Genomic DNA, 21,523 nt, shown 5'->3' on the forward strand with positions numbered 1-21,523 from the left:
CGGTGCCTTTTTTCTTTCTTCCTAACCTCCTATTTCCCCATGTCAAAATCATCAAGGTCAGCTCTTCCATGAAGGCTTTAATAATCCTATTCTTACTGTTCTTTATTTCTCTAAATCCCAGCCAACCAGAAGTGACTAATCTGTTGTCTGAACTCTTCTTTATTAATGCTCAGACAAAAGGACTGTGATTTTGTATCCTCCATTGACTCAGATAGTCATACTATGTTGAGTGAAATAAGTGAATCAAGTTGGTAGCATTTTGTTTGTTCAGATGCCAGATTATTTTCTGTGTGCAAGCTAGTTGAAATGGAACTAGTTTAGAAAAAGTACAGTAAATACAGCAAGAGTGGGAACAGTTTCCTTTAAATAGTAAGACATTACTAAGCCAGTTATTACATTGGAATAATTGAACACATAGACCAGGGATTGTTAGCTATATATTAGCCAAGCTAATATGTTTTTCTTCTTTATTCCTTGATTTTTGGACTAGAAGTTCCCCTTAAGATAACAGAGGTACAGGCTTATTTTACTCAGTTTTTGTTGTTCTTTAAATTTGCTCTTTTCCAGCCTTATTAGCATAAAATTGACATACAGCATTGTAAGTTTAAGGAGTACAGTGTAATGAATTGATACACTTTAATGTTACAAAATGATTACCACAATAGGATTAGTTAACACTTCCATCACCTCACATAATTACGTGTGTGTGTGTGTGTGTGTGTGTGTGTGCGCACGTGTGGTAACAACACTTAAGGTCTGCTTTCTCAGCAAATTTCAAGTATACAATATAATATTGTTAACTATAGTCACCATGCTATACAACAGATCCCCAAAATTTACTCATCTTACAATTGGAATTTTGGTACCCTTTGACTGATGTAGAATACTGTATGATCCAGCAATCCCACTTTTGGGTATATAACCAAAGGAAATGAAATCAGGATCTTAAAGAGGTATCTGCACTCCCATGTTCACTGCAGCATTATTCACGTTAGTGAAGATGTGGAAACAACCTGATTGTCCACAGATGAATGATTAAAAAGATGTGGTTTATACATATAATGGAATATTATTTAGCTCTGAAAAAGAAGGAAACAACTTGGATAGGTCTTGAGAGCATTATACTGAGGAGAATTTGGTGTATGTGAGAGCTCATTCTATTTAGATTTTCTATTTTATATTAGTAAAAATTTTAAAGTTGACTAATATATCCTTATGTAAATTATAATAAGCAGGAAAATAAGCTTCCATATATTATGTTGTCAAAAACTAGAGACTTTTAATCAATGACTAATTGTAACCATCTTGTCTAATGCTGTTTTTAAAGCAGAAATGAGGGGAGCCTGAGTGGCTTAGTTGGTTAAGCATCTGACTCTTGATCCCAGCTCAGGTCATGATCTCACATTCATGAGATCAAGCCCCATATCAGGCTCTGCACTGGCAGCACAGAGCCTCCTTGGGATTCTCTCTCTTCCCTTCTCTCTATGTCCCTCCCCTGCTCACATTCATTCTCTCTCTCTCTCTCTCTCTCTCTCTCTCTCAAAATAAATAAACTTAAAAAAAATAAAGCGGAAATGAATGTTTACAGTGTTTTAGATCAGGCTATTCCCAAGTTGAATAAGGGAAAGTAAAGGTAGAAACTGAAAGGGGAAGAAATTATAGTTGATTCTCTGGGAATCAATTCAGCAGTCTGCCCAGCTTCCTTAGATGTCAGTTAGAAAATGAAGTTTGCAAGGGTCAAAAGTCTATGATTCATGGAATAATTGTAAATTGAAGTGAAATTCCGTAAGCTCAATAGCGGCACTGGTGTAGAATTTTAAAAGATCTTTTCAACATTTAAAATATTTTCATACATCAAAGCTCTCTCACCACTGTTCTTAGCCAATGAGAGATTTTGCCATTAGATACCATTTCACACAGAAGCTTGAATAATACTGTTTTAAGTCCATAAACTCTTTCCTCAAACTTTTGAAACATAGTAAAAATCAAAAACACAATAAGCAAGTGTTGGCAGGTTGTAGAGAAAAAGGAGCCCTCTTGCACTGTTGGTGGAAATGCAAACTGGAGCAGCCACTATGGAAAACAGTATAGAAGTTCCTCAGAATGTTTAAAATAGAAGTACTCTATGATCCAGTAATTGAGCTACTGGGTGTTTACCCAAAAAATACAAAAGCACTAATTCAAAGGGATATATGCACCCATATGTTTATAGCAGCATTTTATACAATGGCCAAACTATGGAAGCAGCCCAAGTGTCCATCGATAGATGAATGGATAAAAAAGATGTATATATGTATGTATGTATATGTGTGTGTATATATGTACATGCACACATGCACTAGAATATTATTCAGCCATAAAAAAAGAATGAAATCTTGCCGTTTGCAATGACGCAGATGGAGCTAGAGAGTATTGCTAAGTGAAATAAGTCAGAGAAAGACACATACCATATGATATCACTTGTATGTGGAATTTAAGAAATAAGACAAAAAAGAGAGACAAACCAGGAAAAAGACTCTTAACTATGGAGAACAAATTGATGGTTACCAGAGGGAGAGGTAGAGGGAAGGGTTAAATAGATGTTGGAGATCAAGGAGGACACTTGTGATGAGGACCGAGTGATCTATGGAATTGTCGAATCACTATATTGTACACCTGAAACAAATATAATACTATATGTTAACTATATTAGAGTTAAAATTTTTAAAAAGATCTTAAGAAAACATCGTAAAGAAAGTCATTTTTTTCTTTTGATGATATATAAAATAGGTTTTAATTTTGTTTCTGCCGTATAATCTTCTCTCCCTGTCTGAAGAAGATATTGCTGGCATCTAAGTCACCACTAGTTTTCAGCTACATCAAGTAGGAGAGCAGTTTGAATTTCTGTATTCGAGAAGGTTGGCAGTCATCCCCATGAGACAATCCTCTTCCCCATGTTGGAACCCTTTTTATTAAAAAGGCTAAACAGAAAAGAAATTGCAAGTACTAGGGCTTAGGTGTCAGACGATGAGGAGCACTAGGATTTTATAAACACAGGGAGCAGATGGGACAGATCTAATAACAGTTGAAAGAAGGAATGAAGGAAAACTTTTCCAGGACAGTTTTTTAAGTGTTAAAACAATTTTTTCTACTCACCCCTCACCCCTGTAACTTTCACATTCCTCTCCTATTTTTCTTTTCCCTGTTGACGGATAGCACTTTAGAACTAAAAATGCTGTATGAATGCTGTGTATCAGTAAACCTGAACTTCACACACTTCCATCAGGCAGTGAGGATAGGGGGCTTATTGATAGAGGATCTAATAAAGGCCCACTTAATGTGTATGTGGGGTCGACAGTCTGTAAGTATTACGGATACTTAAGGGTTGAACCTAACCCCAAATGAGAAAGGGAAGAGGCAGAAAAAAGCTGAGACGGAACCAAGGGGGCAGGTCATGGCAGTAAGGCTCACTGCAGGCTCCATTGCATTCTCTTGGTTAGCATAGCTGTGTATGGCTGGATCGCCCTCTGTCCGCTGCAGGATGAGAAAAGGAACTGTTTTAGCAATTAAATGATTTTAAAACCTAATCTAAATTTGGAATGGAGGGAGGAATATGGAAAGGGAGCACAAAAGGCCTTTTATCTCAGTCCATGTTGAAGTAGTAATTAACTACCTTCCACTTAATACTGGGAAGGAAGAGAATATAATCTAAATCACTGGTTGTTGAACGTTGTGCTAAGGAGAATCATTTTGATTGGCACCACTAAGCCCTTTTCCCCATTTATCCTTCCAAAGGATATTGGAAACCTTGCTTCTCTCTTAATGATGTAAATAATTTGAGGGAAATGGTTGAGCAGTCAAACCAAATACAAACAACAACAAATACCTGACCAGAGACTAAAATAGCCAAAGTCCTTCTTAAACCATTCTAGTAGCTAAAAAGACTTTTAATCCTCAGTAATTTGCACATCTCCTTGCCTTTCTGTACCTTAATTTCCTGGCACCGATGACATGTGCAGAAACATTAATAAACACCTCATTGCATTTTTAGTGAAGGATACACACATCATCCAAAAGTGGTATTGTTTAGCCATTAGCAGATTTATCTGCTCTCTTCTTATAATTTCATCTCCAAATATGTGGGCAAAGTTTTCAGGGTCAAAGTTTTGGGATTGATGTTTTCCTCCACCATGATAATACCTTGGAACCATATTCTTCCCGACAAGAAAATCTAACAAAGCCAAATCTCTTGAGTTTATTGGGGCTTTAGTGATGCCTGATCTGAGCTGGTACACACACACACACACACACACACACACACACACACACACACAGGAATATTAGCCATAAAAAATGAAATCTTGCCATTTTTAACCACATGTATGGAGCTAGAGAATATTATGTTAAGTGAAATAAGTCAGAGAAAGACAAATACTATATGATATCACTCGTATATGGAATTTAAGAAACAAAACAAATGAGCAAAGGAGGAAAAAAAGTGAGAAAAGAGAGGGAGGCAAACCATGAAACAGACTGACGGTTAGAAAACAAACTGATGGTTACCAGAAGGGAGGGGGTGTGGGGGGATGGGTTAAACAGGTGATGGAGATTAAGGAGTGCACTTGTTGTGATGAGCAGGGAGTAATGTATGGAATTGTTGAATCACTATATTGTACTCTTGAAACTAATACTGTATGTTAAGTAACTGGAATTTAAATAAAAACTTCAATGGAAAAAAAGCAAGAGTGAAAATGGGAGCTTGGAAGATCAGAGAAAAGTCACTAATTTTAAAGTGATGGCACAGGGAGATTAATCAAAGCTTGCCAAGGAACCTGAAAATTCAAATGCGTCTAACTATTAGGATCGGCTGCAAAGGAGGACCGATAGAGAAATCGTAAGACAGTGCTGGCAGATACATACATTATCTGTGATAATGTAAATGTTCCATTTCTGCACTGTCCAGTATGGTAGCCATTAGTCACAGGTGGTTATTGAACCCTTGAAATGTGGCTAGTGTGACTGAAGAACTGAATTTTAAATTTTATTTTATTTTAATTAAATTTAAATAGCTATATGTGACTCATGGTTACTCTTTTGGACAGCAGAGCTCTAGAAGGCTGCATCTGGTTGTGGGCCTGGATGTGCCATTCATCAACAGAGGTGGCAGTTGAGAAAAAAGAGCTAGATGCAGAGAATGGGAAAACAAGCACAAGCTAGCATCTCTAGGCACCTGGATCTGTCTCTCACTACTACCCACTACAGCCTTCAGAGCATAATGGCTTCTGCCTCACTTCCGCCTTCCAAAATCTTACTTGAATTTCTCATTTGGTTAATGCTAACTCTGAACCCTACATACAGGGATGGGTATTTTCGAAAACATAATTCCAGTTTAGCTAGATTGGCAAGGTATAAAACCACCAAACTGCTTTTCTCATCTAATGGTGTTTTCTGAAAATCTTACTATACCAGTACATAAAAAATTCCTCATTCTTTTTCACATTGTATTGCACTTGTATTGCATTGTATGAATGTATATCATCATTTACTTAACTGCTTATTTTATAACTTATTGATGGACTTTTATGTAGTTTTCATCTTTTGCTGTAGTATATATTATGGCATCAAATAATCCTGAATGTGTCACTTAGGAAGTCTCTGAGTGTATATATAAGAAAAATACTTGGAAGTGGAAGACTATGTCAAAGAATATGTGGATCAAAAAGTTAGATTTTGAAGAAGAAAAAGAAATATTTAAAGTAATGAAAGACAATCAAAAGAGAAATATTTTTATAACCTTGAAATGAGAAAAAGCTTTCTAACTATAACATAAAACCCAGAAGCCATAAAAGAAAAGACTGATACAAAAAATAAATTTTCTACACAGCAGAGGCCATAATAGAAATATTAATTTTTAAATTAACAGGTTTTCAATGAATGATATTCTAATAGAGACTTGCTTTTTTGTAAAACAATTTCCAAGCCTGATTTCCAATTTTATGGATTTTTCAGGTTATGATTGTCTCTATATGTTTGATCGTTAACATGTCCATGCTCCATTAGGAAAAGGAAGAGAAGAGATTCTGTTTAGTTTTGCTTACTTGCTTCCTCTCCTTTTTTCTTCCTCCCCTCCCTTTTTCCCTTCCTCCCTCCCTCCCTTCCTTCCTTGGACTTCTAAGCAAATACATTACTGTTGTAGATTCAGGGTCTGGAGTTCTCTCTTGTCCAGGAAGAGAGCAGACGCAGAATTAAAATGTGAAAGAGGCTAATGTCCAGGAAGAGACAAGAGCCCCGAATAAAGGTCCTTGCTCCATTTTTATTGGGATCAGAAAGCTTACAAGCATGATGGATATTCACAAAGAGACAATGAAACTGTGAACATTAACTCCTGTGTGTGAGAGAAAGAGGGTTTTGAAGATATGCAGTGTTAGGGGTTTGGGTCAATACAAAACAAAATCCCAGCACCAGGCAGATGGTTGTTTAGGCAGGCATAAGGTGCAGCCTGTCTATCTTAGCTTGCCTAGGGGATAAGACAGGTAGAGCTTACTACCTCGGGGTCAACAAGGCACCTTTCTTTTGTTAATTAGCTCCATTATCTCTGCTCTGGGCAAAAACTTCACCCTGCTGCTGTCTGTAGCCTATTTACCTCTTTACCCATTCTGGTCCTTCCCTCCTGTGAAAGCAGCTTTCTGCTATCCTACTTAGTTGCCGGAGGGGGGTGGGGGAGGGGGGGGCTTCCACCCTGATTACCTAGCTTTGATTACCTGATTACCTGATTTTGGATGCTTTCATCCTAAGCCTTGTTAACCCATCATTGCAAGCTCAGGGAATTCCTAAACTTATTCCCCACATAATACTTAAAGTATTGAAAGTTAAAATGGGAAAAGAAAGAGCGTCAAATAGGAAAGCCAATGGACTACCCTTCAGATCTTTGTCCACTCCCTACTAGTTCTGTAATTTCATATATATTATTATTAGACCTCATTAAGGAGAACAGCCACCTCACATTTTATTTTTTTCCCCTCTGTAGTGACTAGATCAGTAACTTACACAAAAACATTTGTTAATCTTATCTTTGGGGTTCAGTTTCCTCATTTATAAATTTTGGGCACCAAGTTTACTCCTGTTATTGTGAGAATAATATGAGATATATGTGAAAAGATTTCAACAACCATAGATAACTGATCACTACTTAAGGAATTGTCTTTTGAAAGGGGACCACATTTTCAGGAGAAATATTATTATATGGTGGAATCATTATAACTCAGTTCCAGTTATGGAGTCAGGAGACATCCTACCACTTCACTGATATTCCAAACAAGTTACTGCCTTCTAGAGTACAGCTTCCTCTTCTGGTAACTTTGGAAAGTATAAAGCCACATGCAAACATGAGCTACAACTTCAATGCAAAGAAAACCTTGTTGACATAGATGACTTCTAGAACTCAAAGTGCTCTTGCTTTTGTCTGTTCCCATTAATTCAGCACGCATTTACCAAAGTTGCGAGAAACTGTGCTAGGTACTATATCCCATTTTACTGTATCAGCTCTTCTGTAATCCAACTTGCTGTCCTTATTTGAATTTTTCATTGATTGAATTTTTTGATAACTGTACTCATGGACATCCTTGAAAAAAGTTTAAATACACAGCTAATTTTGACTGTGGTTTATTTTGAATTAGAAGAGGGCTGACCGGGGCGCCTGGGTGGCTCAGTCAGTTGAGCGTCCGACTTCGGCTCAGGTCACGATCTCGCGGTCCGTGAGTTCGAGCCCCGCGTCGGGCTCTGGGCTGACAGCTCAGACCCTGGAGCCTGCTTCGGATTCTGTGTCTCCCTCTCTCTCTGCCCCTCCCCCATTCATGCTCTGTCTCTCTCTGTCTCAAAAATAAATAAACGTTAAAAAAAAAAAAAAAAAAAAAAAAAAAGAAGAGGGCTGACCTTATGGCTATACCTAACAAAATGTCACATTTGAGGCTAAGATTTATTTAACATTTTAACTTTTGTTTTAAGTTTATTTATTTATTTTGAGAGAGAGTGCATGGACAAGCAGGGGAGAGACAGAGAGAGAGGGAGAGAGAGAATCCCAAGCAGGCTCTGCACTGTCAGCACGGAGCCCAACATGGGGCTCGATCTCACGAACCAGAAGATCATGACCTGAGCTGGGTACTTAACTGACTGAGCCACCCAGGCTCCCCAAGGCTAATAAGATTTTAAAACAAAAGTTTTATTCCTTGTGTCTTTTTTTTTTTATTCTTTGACAGCTGAGATAGCTTATTTTTTATTATATTCTCAAAACATAATTTTTAGATTTCTGGAAACACATGCTATTCATAGAAGAGGATATTGAATCAAAGAATTCAATCTTTTACACTTTCAATCATTCTCTTAACCTTCATGCCCTCTAAAACATGATATTGAAGTCCAAACTGCTATTCTGTGTCTTTTCCTAACAGGAATAAATAAAAGTTGGTATGCGGGGAAGGTGTATGGAGGCTAATCTTTTTAGGATAATTGTATTTTTATTTATACATTTGTATTTGCAAATTTGAAATACTGTGTATTTTTTCCTCAGGTGTTAAACAGGAAGAAAATCACCAATTGAAATGGCAAGACCACAGATAAATTCTAGATAAGCATTTTAATGAGCATAATAGTGAGATTGATTCTGAACCTCTCTACTAGTTTTTAATATACTGCCTTAAATTTTTTATGTAATGAAGATTATGATTATTTATAGCCTTATTTGTAGCATTTTGACTTCCAAGAATATAATGGTAGATGTTGGCTTCAAAATTTTCAAGTTGCCCAAATATGAACTTACTTTCTAGGATTGGTAGTTACCTCTGTTTTAAAAAGGGGGCTCCGTTGGACGTCCGACTTCAGTTCAGGTCATGACCTCTCAGTACGTGGGCTCAAGCCCTGCATCGGGCTCTCTGCTGACAACTTGGGGCCTGGAGCCTGGTCTGGATTCTGTGTCTCCCTCTCCGTCTGTTCCTCCCCTGCTCACACTCTGTTTCTCTCAAAAATAAACATTGAAAAAAAAAATTTTTTTTAAGGAACTATCACTTCCCTTCAGTTGAACACTGAAAGAAACCGATGGTGGGATCCCTGTGGTGGATGACTCTGTCTTGTTCTTATCATTGTCTGATAGCCCTAGGAATAGCAACTCTCCAGCTAAGGCATACGTTTAAAACAATGTAACCCCTCTTTTTCAGACCTCTTAAGCCACGAAAATGCAGCAACACTGAACGATGTAAAGACACTCGTCCAGCAGCTATACACCACACTGTGCATCGAGCAGCACCAGTTAAACAAGGAAAGGGAGCTTATTGAAAGATTAGAGGATCTCAAACAGCAACTGGCTCCCCTGGAAAAGGTGCCAATTCAAATCTCAGACCCTCCTCTTCACCACTAATTTTTCAAGAGTATATATGTCTGCTTTTTTTCCATCTGTCTCTTTTGGTAATTGAGCTATGTCATTCAAACTAGTCCTTTAGTTTTGGGGACTGAACCATAAAAAAATTCCAGTCAAGCTAAGAAAAGACTTAACAAGGAATTAGAGGACTTAGAACTTTGAAGTCTAAATTTCTGCCCTTAACCAGATTTACCGCCTTTGCAACAAAAGATGAAATAATTGCTGATTGGAAAAAGTCCCGAGTGTAATGGATAATGGTTTTAGCCAAGTTAAGAATTAATATTATGTGGATTATTATGCAGCTGTTAAAAATGATTATATAGATCTAATATGCAATAGAAGAATATTCATAATTTTATGAAAAGTATATTATAAAATACTGTGCATATTAGTACATACTGTGATCAATTTTTAAATGTGTTGTGCATATAGCTGTGCACATTTATGTGTATGTATAAGTATACACACAGAAAAAAGTCAGAAGGAACATAATCCAAAATGCTAATGGAATAGTAGGATTATGATTGATTTACTTCTTTACATTTTTCCAGATGTTTATAGTAAACATATGTCGTTCTTATTTTTAATGATGATGCAAATACTTTGAGATTAAGAAAGGGAACAAAATACTCAATATTGTGCATTTTCTGATTTCTTTAAAAATAACCAGTATCTCAAGGTCATCCTCAGTAAATTTAAGACCATTAGGAATGTGATCAATTAAACTTGAACTGTTGTGAAGGAGGATGAGTTTTAAATTTGGTCTTTTCAAAATGTAAAGTATTTTTTAATGTATCAGCGTAACAAAATAAATTATCATCCTTGTTGAATATTTACTATGTGCTGGAAATTGTGCCAAGTATTTTACCTGTATTCTGTTATTTAGTCCTCAGAAGAACTCTATAATGACACTGACAATGATTTGCATATTAGGGCCTGAGTGCATTTGCTCTGAATCCAGAGTTCATGCTCTGACTCACTGTGCTATTCTGTGCCCTGACAGGCCCCTTGCATAAGGAACGAGAATAGATTAAATTTTGTATACGACAGTAAGAGAACACTGGCATGGTTTCATATCCCTCCTGCAAAGAAGATAATTGTGTAGTTGGTTGAAGAGTTGTAGACACTTACTTATTCACTCCCGTAGTTTCACCATATTTTCATCTACTTCTAGGGTGCAACACAAAACACAAATGTCCTAAGAAAAGTGTTACTCCTACAAAATATTTTCTCCAGTAGAAACTACAGATACTATTAAGGAAGACAAACTACATTTGTTAGAATTGAGACTAACATGTCTTGATTATGATACCTATTTCTTTAATGAACGTAGAACAGTTTAAATTTAAAATGCCTTATGCCTTATCGTTGACTGATCATGTGTGCCCCGTAGGTACGAATTGAGATTAGCAGAAAAGCTGAGAAGAGGACCACTTTGGTGCTATGGGGTGGACTTGCCTACATGGCCACACAGTTTGGCATTTTGGCCCGGCTTACCTGGTGGGAATACTCCTGGGACATCATGGAGCCAGTCACCTACTTTATCACTTATGGAAGTGCCATGGCAATGTATGCATATTTTGTAATGACACGTCAGGTAAGAATTCCTCTTCGAGTAACTTTTTATGAGATGAATGAAGTTTTATGATGAATGAAGTTTTGGTTGTCAAATTAGTTTTCTTTTCTCTTGTGTTCTCGTGTTCTTTCTAAGGCCAATTCCCTTTAAGTACCCATTTATCCTACACACAACACACACACACACACACACACACACACACACACACACACACACGAGTATGTGCACCTGCATGCCAATTGTGTGTTAGGCATGATGCTGAACATAAATCATCATAAATAGCCATAAATCATCTCTGGAAGGAGAAGGCAAGAAAAAGCTATAATAGATGGAAAGAAAGAAAGAGAGAGAGAGAGAGAGAGAGAGAGAGAGAGAAAGAAAGAAAGAAAGAAAGAAAAGAAAGAGAAAGAAAGAAAGAAAGAAAGAAAGAAAGAAAATTGACATTATTCAAAGATTTTGTACATTAAAAAAATAGAAAAACATGTACATATAATTGGTTAGAATCCATAAGTCAATTTAATGAGGTTACTGAATACAAGGTTAGTATACATAAATCAACTGCATATTTATATGCCAGTAACAATTATAAAATTAAACTTTAAAAGATGTAACTTAAAATGGCTTTTAAAAATATCTAGAAGTACAACATCATAAAGGCCATATACAAAAGACCCACAGCTAATATCTTCCTCAGTGGAAAAAAACTGAGAGCTTTCCCCCTAAGGTCAGGAACAAGACAAGGATGTCTATTCTCACCACTGTTATTTAACATAGTACTGGAAGTCCTAGCCTTAGCAATCAGACAACACAAAGAAATAAAAAGCATCCAAATTAGCATGAAAGAGTCAGACTTTCACTATTTGCAGATGACGTTATATTCTATGCAGAAAACCTGAAAGACTCCACCAAAAACTTGGTAGAATTGATACATGAATTCAGTGAAGTCACAGGATACAAAATCAATGTACAGAAATCTGTTGCATTTCTTTATACCAATAATGAAGCAGCAGAAAGAGAAATCAAGGAATCGATCCCATTTACAATTGCACCAAAAACCATAAGATACATCCTAGAAATAAGCCTAACCAAGAGGTGAAAGATCTGTACTTACTCTGAAAACTATAGAACACTTATAAACAAAATTGAAGAGGACACAAAGAAATGGAAAAACATTCCACACTCATGGATTGGAAGAACATACATTATTAAAATGTCTATACTACCCAGAGCAATCTACACATTTAATGCAATTGCTATCAAAATAACACCAGCAATTTTTCACAGAGCTAGAACAAACAATCCTAAAATTTATATGGAATCACAAAAGACTCTGAATAGCCAGTCTTGAAAAAGAAAAGAAAAGCTGGAGGCATTACCATTCAGGTCTTCAAGTTATATTACAAAGCTGTAGTGATCAAGACAATATGGTACTGGCACAAAACCAGGCACACAGATAAATGGAACAAAATATAAAACCCAGCAATGGACCCATAACTATATGGTCAACTAATCTTCAACAAAGCAGGAAAGAATATCCAAGGGAAAAAAGATAGTCTCTGCAATAAATGGTGTTGGGAAAACTGGACAGCAACATGCAGAATAATGAAACTGGACCACTTTCTTACACTATACACAAAAGTAAATTCAAAATGTATGAAAGACCTAGTGTGAGACAGGAAACCACCAAAATCTTAGAGGAGAACACAGGCAGTAACCTCTTTGACATCAGCCATGGCAACTTCTTACTAGATATGTCTCCTGAATCAAGGGAAACAAAAGCAAAAATAAACTATTGGGACTTCATCAAGATAAAAAGCTTCTGCACTGCAAAGGAAACAATCAACAAAACTAAAATACAGTCTTTGGAATGCGAGAAGATATTGCCAAATGAAAGGGTTAATCTATAAAGAACTTATCAAATTCAGCACCCAAAGAACAAATAATCCAGTGAGGAAACAGCCAGAAGACATGAATAGACACTTCCAAAGAAGACATCCAGATGGCTAACAGACCCGTGAAAACAATGCTCAACATCACTCATCATCAGAGAAATACAAATCAAAACTATAATGGAATATCACCTCACACCTGTGAAAATGACTAAAATTAACAACACAGGAAACAACAGGTGTTGGTGAGGATGCAGAGAAAGGGGAACGAACCCCTCTTACACTGTTGGTGGGAATGCAAAGTGGTGCAGCCACTCTGGAAAACAGTATGGAGGTTCCTCAAAAAAGTTAAAAATAGAACTAACCTATGGTCCAGCAATTGCACCACTATGTATTTACCCAAAGGATACAAAAATAACTGATCTGAAGGGATGCATGCACCCCAATGTTTATAGCAGCACTATCAACAATAGCCAAATTATGGAAAGAGTGCAAATATCCATCGACTAATGAATGGATAAAGAAGATAAGGTGTGTGTTTGTGTGTGTGTATGTATGTGTGTGTGTATGTATATACACACACATGTATGTGTATATGTACACTTGTATATGTATACGTGTACACATATGTACATGCATGTATGTATACACATACATGCACACATACATCTACACACAACAGAATATTTCTCAGCTGTCAAAAAGAATGAAATCTTGCCATTTGCTATGATGTGGATGGAGCTAGGTGTATTATGCTAAGCAAAATAAGTCAGTCAGAGAAAGACAAATACCACGTGATTTCATTCATATGTGGAATTTAAGAAATGAAACAGATGAACATGGGGGGGAAAAGAGACAAACCAAGATACAGACTCTTAACTATAGAGAGCAAACTGAGGTTGCTAGAGGGGAGGTAGGTGGGGAGATGGGTTAAATGTATGATAGGTATTAAGGAGGGCACTTCTGATGAGCACTGGGTGTTATATGTAAGTAATGAATTCTCCTAAAACCAGTATTACACTGCATGTTAACTAACTGGAATTTAAATTAAAACTTGAAAGTACAAAAAAAAGGGGGGCCAAAATTATAATCTGTGCAGATTCAGCATATACCCAAAACCATGTTGTCAAGCATTTGTTTCTTTAATCAGGAGAGTAACAAAAATGAATTTGGAAATGTGTACCATTCTGTCTTTTATAATAACATTACTGGAAAGTAGCAGTTTTGCATTTGGGAAAATGTCTTTTCCTTCATTTTTATGTCTATCATTCATTAAGACTAAGGGTAAGCATTATATTAATTCCCTTCAAGTATGCCCACTGGAAAATATACACATACACAGACATATATACATATATATACATATACATATATATGTACATATGCACATATATATGTATATGTGTGTGTGTGTGTATATGTATATACCTGTAAATCATGCAAAACATGTGTAAGACCTCTATGCAGAAAAACTTAAATGTAAAGGAAACTTAGTGAAATAAACATGTTCATGGACTAGAAAAGTAAATACTAAAAAATGTCAATTGTATCCAAATTGATTGATGTGATTCAGTGCAATCCCAGTCAAAATCCCAACAGTTTTGGGGATGGGAGAAGAGATTTAAATAAGCTGCTTCTAGAATTTCTATAAAAATGTAAAAGGGTAAGAAAAGCCAGTAAATTCTTAAAGAAAAACTAGGTAAGAGGACTTGCCATTCTGGATATGGAAGACTATAGCTTTATTTATCATACTATAGTAATTCAGACAGTGGCACAAGGATAGGCAAATAGTCCAATGGAATGGATGAGAGAATGTAAAAATAGACCTGGTATAAATGAACTTGATTTTAAAAAGAGCACTGCAAAGGAAGGAGAGTCGTCTTTCTATAAATATCTACATTAAAAAATGAAATGACTTTATACATCTTTAATTAACAAAAATTAATTCTAGATGGATTATCAATCAAATATGAAAGGTAACACAATAAAGCTTCTGGAAGATAATATAGGAGAATATGTTAATTACTGTGGAATAGGGAGCGACTTCTTACCCAGAATGAAAAGTGCTAATCATAAAGACTAAGATTGATAAATCCCACTATATTGAAATTAGGAACTTCTGTTTACTAAAGAACACCATTAAAAGGGCAAACAGGCTGGGAGGAGATATTTGTAGTACATATATCCAACAAAGGGTCCATAACCAGAATATATAAACATATCTTACTAGTCAGTAAGAAAAAAACAGACAACTCAATAGACAACGATGGCAAGAGATTTGAATAAGCACATCTTAAAAAGAAAATGCAAATGGCTAATAAAAAGGTCTCAGCCTCATGAGTGATCAGGAAAATGCTATAGATATCCAAGAGAAATGAAAGCATGTTCACACAAAAACTTGTATGGGAATATTCATAGCAGCATTATTCATAATAGCCAAAAAGTGGAAACAACCCAAATGTCTATCAGTTGATTAATGGATAAATAAAATATGGTATATCCATTCAGTGGAATGGATTTATTACTTGACAATAAAAAGAAATGAAGTACCAATACGTGCTACAAATGGATGAACCTTAAAAGAAGGCAGACACGAAAGGCTCAGGTTGTATGATTCCATTTATATGAAATGTCCAGAAGGCAACTCTGTAGAGGCATGGATTAGTAGTTGTCTGGAACTGGAGACGTCAAGGGAGATAGGAAGTGACTACTGAAGAGTACAGGATTTCTCTTGGGGATGATAAAAATGTTGTAAAACTGATTGCAGTGGTGGTGGCGCAACTTCATGAATACACTAAAAACCATTGAACATTACACTTTAAATGGGTGAATTGTATATGAATTATATCTCAGTAAAGCTGTTTTTAAAAACGAAGTAGTACTTCTACACACACACACCAGAATGGCTAATATTTTTCTTTTAACTGGCAACACCAAGTATTGGCAAGGGTATAGAATGATGCCAACTCTCATATCCTGCTGATGGGAGTGTAATTGGTACAATTGTTTTAGAAACCTGTTTGATATCACTTCTTAACTTGAACACAGGCATACCTTATGATCTAGGATCTCCATTCATAGGTATATATCCAACAGAAGAGTTAAGCCCAAAAATGTTCTTGCCAGCATTATTCATAATAGCCAAAGCCTGGAAGCAACCAAAAGTCTATCAGTAGTACAGTGGATAAATAAATTGTGATGTAGTCATACAATAGAATATAACATAGCAATGGAAATGAGTGGACTATAAAAGGATGAATATTGCAAACATAGTATTAAGTGAAAGTAGCCATACGGAATACCTACTGTCTGACTCTATTTTTATTAAATTCAAAAAACAGGTAAAACTAAGCCATAGAGTTGAAAGGGATGCATACTTAAGTAGGAAAGCTATAAAGAAAGAAAGAAAACAATTACCATTAAGGGCAAGATAGTGATTCCTTTTGGGAGAAAGGAAAGGTTAATAATTGGGAAGGCACAAGGAAGCCTTCTTGGTTGTTGGCAGTGTGAGATTTTCTTTATCTGGTGATGATTAACATATTCATTTAGTGATGATTCATTGTGATGTACATTTTTGTTTTGTATACACTTACGTGTCTGTTTCACAATAAAAAATGTTTAAGAAATAAATATTTAACACAACACATCAGTATGTATCTTTATAACTGTGCACGTGTATTGAACCTGATCAACAGTTAGTAGATGCTTATTTTGTAAAGATAGTATTCTAAGGGGCATTCTAAGGACTAATAACTTAATTTCCCCTTTATTTTTGTAGGAATATGTTTATCCAGAAGCCAGAGACAGACAATACTTATTATTTTTCCATAAAGGAGCCAAAAAGTCACGTTTTGACCTAGAGAAATATAATCAACTCAAGGATGCAATTGCTCAGGTAAGTTTTCCAAAAATAAAAATAAATTCCAGTCCCATTTTGTATGGTGCTATAGTGTTTCAATGGGTAAACTCTGAAAGAATGAGCCAACCCTCTTCTTCCTATATAAATTATTCCTCAGTTGATAAAAGTGACTATTTTAGCATGGATACCTCTCTGGAAAGTTTTAGAACACAAGCAGGTGAAAAGATGATGGGTCATGTCTGTCCTGTTAACTCCAGCATATTGAAATTTGTAGAGCTATGTTTACTTTTTGTTTGTTCTTTAAGTTTGTCTATTTTTTTTTAACATTTTAATTTTTTTTAGAGACAGAGAGAGAACAAGCAGGGGAGGGGCAGAGAGAAAAGGAGAGAGAGAATCTCAAGCAGGGCTTGATCTCACAAACCATGAGATCATGACCTGAGCCAAAATCAAGAGTCAGATGCTTAACTGACTGAGCCACCCAGGCATCCCAAAAGTTGGCTTTTTTTACTTTTCTCCCTTTTAAAAATCTTTTACAATAATTCAAATGTTTTCCACCTATAATGTGTGGTAGCAATGGGGCAAAAATAAAATCCAGGTAAGAGAGACTACTACAAGTGTTTGCCAGGCACAAGTCAGAGTTTATTGAACTAGAAGATACTTTTTTTATTTTTTTAATTAAAAAAATTTTTTTTCAATGTTTATTTTTGAAAGAGACAGAGCATGAGCAGGGGAGAGGCAGAGAGAGAGAGAGAGAGAGAGAGAGAGGCAGAGAATCTGAAGCAGGCTCCAGGCTGTGAGCTGTCAGCACAGAGCCCAATGTTTTCTTTTTAATTTTTTTAATGTTTATTTATTTTTGAGACAGACAGAGAGAGACAGAGGGCAAACAGTGGAGGGGCAGAGAGAGAGGGAGACACACAATCCGAAGCAAGCTCCAGGCTCTGAGGTGTCAGCACAGAGCCCGATGCAGGGCTGGAACTCACGAAAAGTGAGATCATGACCTGAGCCAAAGTCAGATGCTTAACCCACTGAGCCACCCAGGCACCCCAAAGATGCTTAAAAAAAAAAAAAAAAAAAGATTGATGTACTTTATTTTTCATAATAGTTACCTTTCAAAATTCTGAGTGTGCCTCCCTCTGATATCTTTGATTTCCGTAAATAAATCTTCATTCCTCTTCTCTGGAGTCTTACATGACTTTAGAGATTTTTCAAAAATTTCTAGAAGCTCTTCCACCCTCTTTAAGGTTTGGTTGCCCTTCTCTGTCCCTTTTTGGTGATGGGTTGCGCTTTAAATAGGCTTAGTCTGCCTTCCCGCCTTGGCCTAAGTGGACTGGTGTCTTCTGTTGCTCCGGGTGGTGGTTCTCAGCTGGAGGGAATGCACCAGATCATCTCTGGAGCTGTTAAAAATACAGATGCTTCAGCCTCACCCTGAGCCTATTAATCCAACTCCTCAGGGTTGAGGTCCAGCGTGTGTGAATTTTGAAAGTGCTGTTGTTGACAGCAAATCCTGGTTTGTTTTTTTTTAAACTAAGTGAAAAACTTAAAACAACTATTGGACGAACAACTAAGGTCTGGGGCATAATTAAAATTATAAATTTGAATCTGCATAAATTAAAGTTCTGGATCCAGACAAAGGCTTATGAAACGGCTTTTCTCTCGAGAAATGCCATCAAGGTACATCAGATGCTGCCCCATGTTCTTGGATCCCCAAGTCCTGGCCTATTGACAGCATAGGCCTTCAGCCTTTTCTGAAGGCTCTGTTGACAGCTGAAACTGCGGGGACAGACTTCCATTCTGGTCCTCCTTTGTAGTCCTGTGCCTTTGAAGCCCTTTGCCTCTGAGGCACTCTTATTTTAAAAGTAATTGAGATGATTTCTGTGATTCATAGTGATGCAGAAAAGAAAATTTCCTTTTCTCTGGAGACAGTAATATCACTGAACGCTTCACTAGCCAGTTTTTCTCACCTTTTGTTTCTATTTTAGGCAGAAATGGACCTTAAGAGACTGAGAGACCCATTACAAGTACATCTGCCCCTTCGACAAATTGGTGAAAAAGATTGATCTGCAAAGAGCCTCTGAATCCTGGCAGAAAGAACACCTGTTTATAACTATTGCCTTTTTAATTAAAGCATTGCAGGTGGAAGCTGGGAGGATGTCGGGGTAGAGGGTTTTTACCTTTAATTAAAAACAAAAACAAAAAGGATCTTAGGGAAGAAGGGAATGTTAAAATCTGAGGATCAGGCTTTGTGGAATGTAAGCTCAAAGGGCTTAGTGAATATTGTCTTAATCAAGCATCTTAGTTTCTGGATGAAAATGATGCATTATACAGTTGAGAGATTCATAAGGAGAAAAGGATGCTGGGGGTGTTCCTTTCTTGCATCTTCTTTGCAGGGTCAGCAAAACAGTAACACACCAGCACCCCACTCAGCTCTAATTTTTTTTTAATTTAACTTTTCTTATTTTTGACATAGGAGTAAATAAATATACCAGAAAAGCAAATCCTCAAGATATGTGGGTGGCAAACAGAGTCTGAGCCCGTGCCATTAGCATTTATTTTAAATTGGACCCAGTCTCTGCAAAGTTACCAGGAATCTCTCCTATTCGTGCCCTTTTCTGACCACCCACTCCTGTTGGTTACACTAATTTTATCCATATGATAGTTGGAACCAACTTACAACTGTTTGATAATTGACACTTTGGATTATCCCGTAATACCTTCTTAAATGTCTGTATATTCCAGTGCTCTGGATCAGTATCTAGGAATCATTGGCAACACTGCATGAGGTTGTTTTGTTTTGTTTCGTTTCGTTTTTTTACTAATTAATCTTTAAAAGGAGGCAGAGTTTCCCTCCTTTATTTAACTATCCTATTGATATTCCTCTCTCCCTCCACAACTCAAATCAGAGGGGGGTGGGGGGGTTCAGCTGTATTACCAAATCAGGAAGATGTAAGGTTTACAGATTGGCTAAAAATCATGGCTCTCTAGCCATTTCAGAACCAGAATAATTTCAATGCTGTTAGTCTGCTTGTGTGACAGCATTCCAGCCCACCCAGGTGGTGCTGCCTTGTCTGGAGATTTTGTTAATCTTGAAGGACACACACTTCCACGCTGTTTGTGAGCCCTCCCACCTCCACCACTTTAATAGTTGTAAATCAAGTGTGTGGATCTCAAAGGGTGCAATTTATCTTTATACAAGAATACATTTCTATGGCTTCCTTCAACCTGCCCTCTTCACCCTATTTTTTCTTATCTTAAATTGAGAGAAGGAAGAATTAATCTTATACTCTATCAAAATATTTTCTACCATACTTCCAGATGACATCTGCAGTTGAAGAGTCAAAGGAATCTGTGTCTAATATCCTGTTTTGCACTACGGTGGGGGGCAGGATGGAAAGGATGATGAGGCTTGCCACACAGCTGATTGGCTTTTTCTTTCACATGATTCATCCCTCCTCATTGTGGCAAGGAGCTTTCTTTCTCATTTTCGTCCTCCTTTGGGATCATTGTGTATGAAAAGAAACACTTTAGGCGACAAACCCAGACTCCAGGTGCCTTGTAGAGGTCGAAGGCTAGCCAGGACCGCCGCCGCTGCTGCCGCCACCCCTTCCACTGGCATGTTGGAATGAAAGGGCGCATGTCCCCCCTTCCCTCCCCCCAGTCGTTCAGCCCCTCCCCTCATTTATTTTTGTTAAGTTAATGTGAATTATTTTTAAATCATTTATCCTGTTTGTGTGCAGGGTTTTTAAGAAGAAACAGCACAGTGCAATGAGCAAATCCTTTCAGGGTGTGTGGGAGACAAGGGAGGGAAGATGTGGAGAAAAGTCCTTTACACAAATAGCAAAATACTGAACATGTGTAAAATCCTGTATCATTTATGAAATATGTATAAAAAGCAATGTACCTTCTGGAACAATAAATACTTATTCAATTTTTGAACTATAGCATCTTATTCTTTAAAGCAAAACCAAGAAAACAAAACCTTATTTTCCTGTAATTCTAGGTGGAGAAGCGTTTACTTCTAAAATTAATTTTTATAAAACTACTATTTTGAAACTAAATTTGGTTACTAGAGCCCGTATTTTAAAAACAGGCATTTCATTCATGATTCCTGAATCTAAAATGGTCAGTATTTTCCTAATTTTCCAGAGCTACCAGAGGTTAAGTGACTTCTACAGCCGTAATACAGCCAATGGCAAGACTGAGACCAATATCCTTATCTCCTGACTACCAGGAAAATTTTCTATTGTATCAGACCACCAGATTTCCCAGTGTGGTCTTCTGGACTTCAGAAAGTTGTTCAAGAATGAACCAAGATTAAATCTTCATTATTTTAAGAGTTTGTATGATCACCAAACAGGAAAATATCACATGCTACCTAATCCATTGACGGCCTATCAAAAATCATATGTTAAACGTTAAATGTCTGACTGTATTTAGTGCAGTGTGAGATGTACTGAGAGCAGACATCCCTGAGACTGAAGTAAGGTGGAAGAAAATAAGATTGAAAACGTTAAGCCACTGTTTGGTTTCAGCAAATAATGTCTACACATTCCACAACATTGTTAGGCTTCAGTGAATTTTCAGTGGAGATAGATAATAGAGAGTTAAATCCATTAGTGAGTGTAGATAATGCAGTTTTGCTAAGGGATAATAGACTTTTAGAGATGGAAAAAGTAAAAGGGTTCTCACGGTATGATTGCTGGAACAGCAACCTGGTATGTCCTTGTTAAAAATGCAATTTCTCTGATCCCCACTGAATCAGAAACTAGGCACTGGTCCAGCAATGTGTGTGTAATAAGCCCTTCTGGTGATTC

General features: G+C 36.8%; 1 protein-coding gene across 9 annotated transcripts in view; it reads left to right on the forward strand.

Annotated features, from left to right (window-relative positions):
* Positions 1–20,663, forward strand: part of MCU (mitochondrial calcium uniporter) — a 205,888-nt gene extending 185,225 nt beyond the window's left edge. For 3 of the 9 annotated variants that reach the window (XM_042908327.1, XM_042908324.1, XM_042908325.1), the window contains 4 exons: positions 9,189–9,349; positions 10,782–10,985; positions 16,632–16,748; positions 18,692–20,657. In XM_042908327.1, coding sequence (XP_042764261.1) covers positions 9,189–9,349; positions 10,782–10,985; positions 16,632–16,748; positions 18,692–18,769 — 560 coding nt within the window. In that variant the 3' untranslated portion in view covers positions 18,770–20,657. Of the gene's footprint in view, positions 1–9,188; positions 9,350–10,781; positions 10,986–16,631; positions 16,749–18,691 lie in introns of all 9 variants that reach the window. The other 6 variants (XM_042908323.1, XM_042908330.1, XM_042908328.1 and 3 more) reach the window with 5 other exon arrangements.
* Positions 20,664–21,523: the final 860 nt, after the last annotated feature.

This window comes from Panthera leo, chromosome D2 (genome assembly GCF_018350215.1).
Source record: "Panthera leo isolate Ple1 chromosome D2, P.leo_Ple1_pat1.1, whole genome shotgun sequence".
NCBI classification, from domain to species: Eukaryota; Metazoa; Chordata; class Mammalia; order Carnivora; family Felidae; genus Panthera; species Panthera leo.